The sequence below is a fragment of the Microtus ochrogaster genome, linkage group LG1 (genome assembly GCF_000317375.1).
Source record: "Microtus ochrogaster isolate Prairie Vole_2 linkage group LG1, MicOch1.0, whole genome shotgun sequence".
NCBI classification, from domain to species: domain Eukaryota; kingdom Metazoa; phylum Chordata; class Mammalia; order Rodentia; family Cricetidae; genus Microtus; species Microtus ochrogaster.
In genome coordinates, this window is record NC_022027.1 from 45,630,926 (window position 1) to 45,640,987 (window position 10,062).

The window sequence follows — 10,062 nt, forward strand, 5'->3', positions numbered from 1 at the left end:
CACACTGCTGTGGAGGACCCCATCTATCACTGACCCTCTACAGGTCCACACTGCTGTGGAGGACCCCATCTATCACTGACCCTCCACAGTTCCACGCTAGTTTCCTCTGCTGACTCTAACAAAGCCATGGCAAATCTTCCTTCTCCCGCTACAAGGTTAAAGGCAGAGATCTAATTTACATGGTTGAGCCAAGAAGATAGCACCTTCATGTGGTAGCTGGAGGGACAGTGGGAATTAAACTGCTGCCCATGGAAAAGTAAATAAATGTTTACTTATTTGTTTGAGTCTGCCCACACAGTGACCGGCTTCTTCTACTGCCACCCAACAGAACTGTTTTCATTTTATAAAAGGTCTAGTACCTGCATCACCTTCTACCTCTTCTAAATCACTACTCCAAATAACTAAGAATGGGAAACTGAGTAAACAAGATGGCAAAAACTATATTAAGTTACCTCTGCCAGACTCTAAAGGGAGGATAGTGATGGATTTGTCCTCCAAGCTTCCACAAACTACAGCACTGAGACTGAGAGCACCTGAGGCAAATGTAAGCAACCCTCCTCAGGGAATGAAGAGCATCATCTCTGAAAAGCAGCTTTGGTTTTTGGTTTAGAAATTTCACTGACTGCAAATGGTTGAATTTAATATATTTTAAGCTCTGAAAAAATGGTTGATAATAATATGAAATAACTTCTTTTTAGCTATTTAAAACCAAAAAATAGAAACAGTACCAAAATTTATAATTAAAACAAATTTTAATGACATGTATGTGTGTGTATCTATGAGTGGGTGTGTCTGCATGGGTGCTGGAGCCCATGGAGATATTAGATGTCCCTGGAGCTATGGGCAGTTATGAACACCTGCTGTGGATTCTGGGAATTGAATTTGGGTCCTCAGAGGGTGCCACTCTCCAGCCCTGCCTCTCCAAAATATTATTATCTGATTTTTTTGTTTGTTTTTTTTTTAAATTTTTTGTTTTTGTTTTTCAAGACCAGGTTTCTTTGTGTAACAGCCCTGGCTGTCCTGGAACTCACTCTGTAGACCAGGCTGGCCCATCTGCCTCTGTCTCCCGAATGCTGGGATTAAAGATGTGTGCCACTACCGCCCAGCCTATTACCTGCCTTTAAGAGCAGTTATATGCCAAAAGATGAAGACTCATGTTCTTAAATTTTATTTTAACTATTTTGGGTAATCTTAAATTTTAGTTTTCTAGCCACAAAATGATTAGAAGTTGATGAGTTGTAGGTCCCCAAAACATTGGTGGTAGATATACAGACCAGCTGGTACTCAATATTTGCTAAAGCCAAGACTTATATGAAAAGGAATAACAGAATCCTATTCTTTATTTTTGTGGTAGTGAGGATTAATCCAGAGCCTTGGGTATGCTAGACAAGTGTTCTTCCAGTGAGCTATATTCTCTGCTACTCAATTTACTTTTTAGAAATATACTTGAAAAATATTTCTCAATTTTTTATGAATTCAGAGATACAATCTAAATAATAATTTTTTTTTTTTTGGTTTTTCAAGACAGGGTTTCTCTGTGGCTTTGGAGCCTGTCCTGGAACTAGCTCTGTAGACCAGGCTGGTCTCGAACTCACAGAGATTCGCCTGCCTCTGCCTCCCAAGTGCTGGGATTAAAGGCGTGCGCCACCATCGCCCAGCTAATAATTTATAACTTAATAGATAATATAGCATGCTTTCACACCAAGTTACACTGATTTTAAAAGTACTCTTTTTAGTTAGAAATTATTTTTATTCTTTTCAAATTATCAACATTATATCATTGATTAGTATGTGAAACAGTCCTTGGAAGTGAAGTCTAAACTTACCTTATCTTCATACATCCTCTTGGCTTCCCTCAGTTCAGAACGCAGCTGAGAAACAGTAGACTCCAAGTCACTGAGCTGGCGCATATACATGGAGTTTTGGTTCCTTGCTTGTTCTCTAAGAAGGGTTGAAAAGGGCATAAAAACAAATAACAAACTAAGAACACAAGTGATACCTCAAGGGCCCCTCATAGATCTTAGATGCTATCAATAATTACTTTATATGGTATCAGAGCAATTGTTTTTCATTTTGCAAACTTGCTTCTTCAAAGTTTTAGCTCAGGATTGGGGACAGAGCTTAGCGGTATAAGGTATATGTGCTATATATCAAATTCTGTTCAATTCCTAACACCAAAAACAAATGTTTATTGTCAAAGCTGCTGGTGGTGGTGGTGGTGGTGTGTGTGTGTGCGTGTGTGAAGATATACATATGTATGTAGGTATTCATTACACTACTCTCTACTTTTGCATATTATTAAAAATGTACTGGGGGAGAGAGGGCTCAGTGGTTATGAGTGTTTGTTATGTAACCACGAGGACCAGAGTTATGGTTCCAACACCTACATAACAGACTGGGCATTCTGAAAATGCTAGAACTATAGCTCCAAAGAATCTGATGCCCTCTTCTGGTCCCCACATGACAGACAGGTGCTTGTATGTGTACACAGAGGTACACATACACTTAGACAAATACAATAAACCTTTAGTTTGATTTAGGTTTAATTTGACTGACACATGATAGTCTTAAGCAGCATTTCAAATTATAAAATTTCATATGCATATATATTATGTATCTACTTGAACATATGTATCTTTTCTAATTGTGTTCATATATGCATACACAATTATATAGAGAGCTATACATGTAATTGTTTATATACAAGTATTCATAATATTTGTGTGGTATATTTTCTTTGTACTATCATTTGAATGAATAACTCAGTGAATCCCAGGAGCCTGAATACTTGCAATAATACTTTGTACATGGTGACACAAAAATATTACTGTTATCTTTCTGTTCAAGTGCTGGAAAAGCTTTATCTTTTTCTCATGGACCCAGTTACCAAGCAATTCCAAAAAGATATTAGGACAACATATGAGTCAAAACAATAGTTGTTAAATTATTATTTTATATGTATGAGTTTTGCCAGCATGTATGTATGTGCGCCACAAGCATGCCTTGTGCCCACAGTGGTCAGAAAAGGGTGTTGGATCCCCTGGAACTTGTGGACGGCAAAGTTCTCACATGTACAGATAAGCACTGGAAAAGGCAGGAAAAGTTAAACATGCATACTTGTCTCTTCAAAGACGTTTGCTGTTCTCCTGGAATGCTGGGAAAGAATGCAGTTCACAACCTGGTTATCCTTTGCTGTCTGATGAGTCAGGCTCCACCTATATCCCTCAGAATTTATGTTTTACTTATCCCAGACCTTTCCCCCTCTAAATATTGACCATTGCTTCTAGGTCTTAAAATTCATCCTTATGAGAGATGTCACTTGTATTTTATAACAGCCTAAGTGACTTCTATGTTATCTTAGGACAAGGCCAGTCCCAACATTCACAGGCATTATGTTTACCTTAGTCAAGCTCCCTATAAACTCTAAATCTTGGGCACTATCTCTGAGTCAACCATATCCATTCTTGTAAAAGAAGCCAGATGTACTTTGTAAGAATCTCAATGTAGACATGTCTTAACCTCTGCTATACTCATGGGACTGAGTTAACTGTTATCGGAAAACTTTTTCCAAAATTGTGCCATGCTTAAATACGGCTAAAATAAACCAAGTGTCAGACTCTGGAAGTTTAGCTCAGCACCTAAGCAAGGCTGAGCTTAGTTTCATTCTTCCCTCACCCAGATCGTTTTCCTGCTGGCCACAAAGCCTACAGAGACACTCCCCCATCCCCGTGTGCACAAGAACCAGAATCACAGATAATAGCAGTGAGCTGCCAGGTAAGTACTGGGACTCAAACCCAGGTCCTCTGCAAGAGCAACAAGTACTCTTAACTGCTGAGCCAACTCTCCAGCTTAAAATAATAGTTTTTAAGTGACATCTGTTTTAAACCAGTAGTATACACATACTGAATGATTTCCAGTTGACTCTGGATACTATTGGCTTGGCTTCGTGCACTGCTGGCTTTCTCCGTAAGTCCTGTTATTTCAATTTCATGTTCACTTATCAACTGCTCAATCCTACAGAAAGAATGTAATGATTGTTATGATACAGGAAATTATTACCTATAACTCATCTCAAAGTTAATGCTGAAAAACACCTTCAAGCTAAGTATTTTGTTTCAGTTTTACATGTTACTCTTCCACTTTTTTGTCTGAGACAGACTTTTGTGCAGTCCTCACTGGTCTTGAATTTATAGGCAATCTTCCAGCCACTGCCCCCTAAGTGCTGGGATTACAGACCTGAGCCACCATGCCAGGTTTTGTAAACATTACTCCTTTTTCTTTCTGTCCTTAATTGTTTCTTTTTGAGACCGGGTCTCTCTTATTATGTAGCTCTGGTGTACTGGAACTTGCTATGTAGACCAGGCCACCCTCAAAGTTACAGAGATCTGCCTGCCCCGTATCCCAAGTGCTGGGACTAAAGGTGCCACCACCACACCTGGCTATTCTACTTCTTTAATAACAACTCCAGAAGCCTTTTCTTACAACCAACTAAGGTTCAGAATTCAGAATCTAAGTCTCAGTATCAAACTCTGAGAACTAAGCAAGGCGACGATGGTATGTGCCTCTGGTCCTGTACTTGAGAAACTGAAGCAGGAAGATCACCTTGCAAGAATCCAAGGCCAGACTGGGCAACAATAAGACCCTGTTCTCAAAGAAAACAAACACCTTTGAGTATTATGAATAATGTATGTACCATATGTCATATGGTATCTCCAGGGAGACCTAGGGGAGGGTCCTATCAAGAAAACACATTATGAATACAAGCTTACAAATATTTACACTAAGTCATAGACTATTAAATGCTTCATATTAGCTAATCAGCAGATATGTGACAGATCACTCTTAGGCCAATGAGGCTGTTCTTCCTAGGCTTTGACTTGGCCACTCTGGTTGGTCTTTGACCCAGGCCAACCACAGTGAGAATAGTCTCATTCTTGCTATCTGATCAATCCTTGACAGGTGATCAAGTCACTTATCCTTCAGCTTAAAAATCTATATCCATGGCCTATCTTTTGTGGGAATCTTCAACCTTCTGTGAATAATGTTCCACCCACCAATCCCGCACCTTCTCCCTTGGTTAGAAATCTCCACTTGTCCTTATTGTGTTGGGAGTTGAGTTTATTTTCTCTCTCTGTAGCGGAACCTGCAGTGCTAGTCTTGAATGAATCCTTCCTTATAGCTTCAACAGTTATCAGAAAAAAAAATTAACCTAAGTTTGCTACGGGTTGATAAGGAAATGTTTTTGTTCTCTCAGAGTTTGTAGACTTTTGAACTGCAGGAGAGAGATAAGTGGGATAGTTTCGCTGTGATTTCTATGCCTCGACCAGACACCTACCGATCTTGATGTTGTTGAAGTAATAGCTCTATTTTGTTCTGTGATTCAGATTTCAGTGTTTCAAGCTGATCCTCTACCTGGTTTTAAAATAGAGATATTAATTTGGGTACTGGTAATTCTAAACCTAGAAAATGCAGTTTCTGTAAAATGAATGCTTTCAAGAGATATAAGTAGAAATAACACTAAAATGAGTTCTGTGTCTGTGTCACACAGCACTGTGCTCTGCTATACTTACAAGCTGTACAGGTAAAAGAGCTAGTTTCCTGTCAAGAGAGAGCATTGTGTATCATCTCAGAGAACAGAAAATGAGACCCTGGCTTATTTAAAGGGTTGTATAAGCTATCTCTCAATGCATTATAATATAAAGTAGTGTTCTCACCACTTACTGGAAATATCCTCCCTTTAAGATAAGAGATCTCTGTGTCTAATTCTCTTAGGATTTTACTAATAGTGGAGCCCAGGCTGCGGAAGTGCATGGTAGACATGCTGTCGTGTTCACATATTTTCTTGCCTGAGGCTTCTTCAAAGTCAACTAATATTGACCGGATTTCTTGAAGCACACCTTCGTGGCTAAGCATCATTTTTCTTAGCTGCTCTATCTGTGTGCTGCTGTCTTTCAGCATGTCCTCCTTGAGGCACTTGGCAGCTTCAAGCTCATGAACTGTATTTTGAAGCTGATTTCTTAACTCCTCCTGGGACTGACTCTCCCTTCGTCTATGAAACAAATGAGAGAAAAGAAACAATATTAATAAAACTCACTTTCACCCAATTTTACTACAAGGAGTTAAAAAATTGATACAGAATCTTGTTATACATCCCAGGCTGGCCTTGAACTCACAGCAGTCTCTCTATCTCAGCCACCCAAGTCCTGAGATTATATGTATTGAATATGGGACTGCACCCAGCACTAAGAATAAAGCCAGAGAACAGTTTCTGGGCTGGGGACGTATCTAAGTGGCAGAACACTTGCCTAACCTGCCCAGACCCTGGGTTCAATCTCTAGCACTGATGGAGGAGGAGGAATTCAGGTAACAAATCCCAACCTGATGTCAGCCATGGCATCTCTCTCCATTTGCATTTCTTGAAGTTTTGTTTGTAAATCAATGACTGACTGTCTTAAGTAAAACTTTTGTTTCTCGTGTAATTCATTGCTCTGGAAGAAAAAACTCACACAAATTAATCTATATTTATATTAAGCCATCAAACATAGTTCCTATAGAAGGCAATAATTTCCCAAGGGTTATGTGTTATTTATTGTTATGTATATAAAAACCCCTCACTGCTGAAGTTCGGAGCCCAGTGAATAATTTCTCACCTAGATAACTAGACTACATCAGCAAAGTTCCCTGGCTTAGCCTTAGTCCATTTTCTGAAATAAATATTCCAGCTAAAGTGAAAATGGGAAAATGTTTTGTCCCTTAAAACTGGAAAACTGGTTGAAATGATATATACAGAAAAGTCAAACTTTGCCTTCAATCTACCTAAATCCTTGGCAACAGCTACTGCTATCTAAGACTATAAGGGTGAACTGGAGAGAAAGCTCTGTGCTTAAGAGCACTGGCTGCTCTTGCAGAGGTCCAGGGTTTGAGTCCCAGCAGTCACATGGCAGCTGACAACTATCTTTAACTTCAGTTCCAGGGAATCTGATGCCTCTTTTGGCCTCTGTGAGCACTGCACACACATGGTGCACATACATACATGCAGGCAAAACATTTATAAGTATAAAATAAAAATAAATTTTAATTAAAAATAAAACTCTGAAGGTGTTCAACTACAGGAAAATGCAGAGATTTCCAAAGCCAGGCACTGAAGCATCTCCCAGCTAACAGTAGGTGACCAGTGTAGGATGAACAGCTTTTATTGCCTCATCTTTGAGTTCTAACAGAAAACAAAAACCACTGAAAATGAGAAGATTCTAAAATACAAAACTAGAGACTAAAATTAAGCAAACAGGAAGACAAAAAAAAATCCGGAGGGAACAAAGATAATATAAGATTTCACTCTAATACTGACCCTGTGCTTGCAGAGGTCTATATACAATCATTAGGGATAGGAAGTTGGGTGGTGGTGGTATGTGCTTTTAATCGCAGTGCTCAGTAGGTAGAAGCAGGAAGATCTTTGAGTTCAAGACTAGACTGGTCTATACAGTGAGTTCCAGGATAGTCAGGGCTACACACAGAAATCTTGTCTTGAAAAACTTTAATAACTTTAAAAACAAACAAACAAACAAAATAGAAATGAGAACAGGATGCTAAGGCTGGCCAGAGGCACATGCCTAAATTCCTAAAGGTTGGGAAGCTAGGCAGGGGAGGCCAAATTTAAGGCAAGCCTGGGCTACAATGAGACCCTGTTTAAGGAAGAAGAATAAAGAATGGAAGGCAGAAAGATAAAGGGAGGGAGAGAAAGGGGGATAAAGAAAGGAGGAAGCAGCAGCAGCTAGCAGTTGAGTGAGGTCACCACAACACGAGGCACTGTATTAAAGGGCACAGCATTGGGAAGGTTGAGGACCACTGCACTAGGCTAATGGCTAGCACTATCAGAGGGTTAGAAACAGTACTGTCAGAGGCTGCAAAGTGAGGTTAGGAAAGGAATGCCAAGCTCCATGTAGCTTCAGCATCACCAGTGAACCCACCTGCAGCACAACTCTGACAGGATTATTTCCTTCTGTAAAATCTCAATCACAGGACTATAAAGAAGGGATCGTGTCTTTTCCATCTCTTTATATCTGGTACCTAGCACATTTCTGCTACATAGGAATACAATAACGAAACAAGTGCAACATACTCTACAGGAGTTAACAGGAATAAATCAGACATAGAAAATAAACTGAGGCGCTCTCTCTCCTGTTGCCCCCCCCCCTTTGGAAGGACATCTCTTGGGAATCTACTCTCTCCTGACACCTTGTAGGATCCTCAGGCTGTCAGGCTTGGGCATTAGCACCTCTACCCACCAAGCCGTCTTGCTGGCCCAATTTCTGTTTCTTTCTCTACTACCACGTCCTCTGTCTCTATTATGTCTTGTTGTTGTATTATCACAAGGTCACAGCACTACTTGTTTATATGACCAGTTCATCTCTGAAACTGGGAACTCCTTTGAGAGTTGTGGCTTATTTATCTTTGTATGTCATGTGTATAATGCAATGATACATAATTTTTTCATTTAAGGTTCATCTCCTAAAGTCTTTGTCTGTCTGATGAGGTAGAATAACATACTGATGGATACAGTAAGGTGTACAAAAGAGTACAAACAATACTTGCACAGAGAACACCCTCAGTACTGTCTAGATGGAAGGCTTCAGAGAAGGGAAGGCATGAAGATAGTAAGAGTCTTGCAGCAGTCAAGTAGAGATGCATGGAAATCTAGAATGACAAGGTCCACCCAGGATGATCAGGTGGCTTAGTTCTGCTGAAACAGAGGGTACACACAGAGAATGGGTACTGAAGAAGGACAGCATGAAGCTCTTGTGTATGGTGGTAAGAAGTATGACTTTTAGAAAGTAAACCACTGGAACTCAATACCCAGTTTGATTCTATATGAGGTCCACTTGACATTTTAGCAACCCTTCTAAATTCTATTTAACCATTCTGTGTGTGTATGTGTTTGTAAAATCCTACAAAAAAAAATCCAGGTGTCATAATAGTAGGTCAGCAGGCCTAAACCAATTATTAATAGCATATGAATGTCATTAACTATAACATTTTGAAGCACTGAAAAATTATATCATGAGACTGAGACATAATTACCAGAAAGAAAATGGTATGTAAACTTCTCATTAGCTCAACAGAAATAGAAGTCTCTTTCTGTTGAGCTAATGCTTTCTTTCAGGAGGGTTACATTTGATTTCAAGACAACATGTCTCCTTGGCCTAATGGTACCAGCTGCTAGCAAGGAATGCAACTCACTTCACTGAGTCTTTTCTGCAAATCTTTAACTTGATGTGAATATTCTTCCAAAACACGTTCGATGTGTTCTTTCCCAGGGTAAGGGATGACCTTCCTATGAGAATCAAGTTCCACTTCATATTTAGGGAAAAAAGGCATTTGTGTTAAAGTCCCAGTTGAAGAAGCATTTTCAGTTACTGTACCACGAACAGATGACACAAAAAATGGACTTGAAGAACCTAAACAGTAGAGAATTTATTAATTATTCACGAAACAAGTTTGTGGCAAACATTATTGGAGGGGGCTCCTTTAACAAACCCTAAAGGACACAAGGTGAAAGGACAGTTAAGAGTGCTGAGAAGGACAGACTGAGCCACAAAGCAGGGACAGGCTGGGGAAGAGGATGAGCACGTGACCCTGAAAAGTCTGGAAGTATGTATGAGTGAGCACTAGTCTGGAGAAGACGAGAGGACATTCCAGAGTGGAAGCACCGTATTAAATGTCAGTGGGCTTGAGAGCACTGGGATGTGCTAGGCAGAAGAAAAGCCGCTGCCACGGATGAGGATGAGAATACAGATGTGAGGGCCTTGAAGCCATGCAAAGGAGTTTGGATCTCACCTAGTATGGTATAGTTTTGAACTGGAAAGAGATCTGGCCACAGGAAATATTCCTTAGTGGCATCAGGACCCTGCTGTGATAGGAGACTGTGATGTTAAGTGGCAGCCTGGGGAGAGATTCACAGCACAATCTTCCAGCAGCCTAGCCCCTGAACTGAGGTGTTAGAGTGATAGGCTTTAGCACATTCCAGTGAGAATGCAAATAATAGAGGGGAAGGACACTGGCAAG

The 10,062-nt window shown here is 40.0% G+C and overlaps 1 protein-coding gene across 1 annotated transcript in view; it reads right to left on the bottom strand.

The window, feature by feature from the left end:
- Ccdc158 (coiled-coil domain containing 158) overlaps positions 1-10,062 on the bottom strand; it is a 63,919-nt gene that overhangs the window by 48,539 nt on the left and 5,318 nt on the right. The window contains exons 3-8 of the mRNA XM_026785029.1: positions 9,238-9,455; positions 6,379-6,488; positions 5,722-6,049; positions 5,336-5,412; positions 3,904-4,014; positions 1,827-1,941 (exon numbers count right to left, since the gene is read on the bottom strand). Coding sequence (XP_026640830.1) covers positions 1,827-1,941; positions 3,904-4,014; positions 5,336-5,412; positions 5,722-6,049; positions 6,379-6,488; positions 9,238-9,455 — 959 coding nt within the window. The remainder of the gene's footprint in view (positions 1-1,826; positions 1,942-3,903; positions 4,015-5,335; positions 5,413-5,721; positions 6,050-6,378; positions 6,489-9,237; positions 9,456-10,062) is intronic.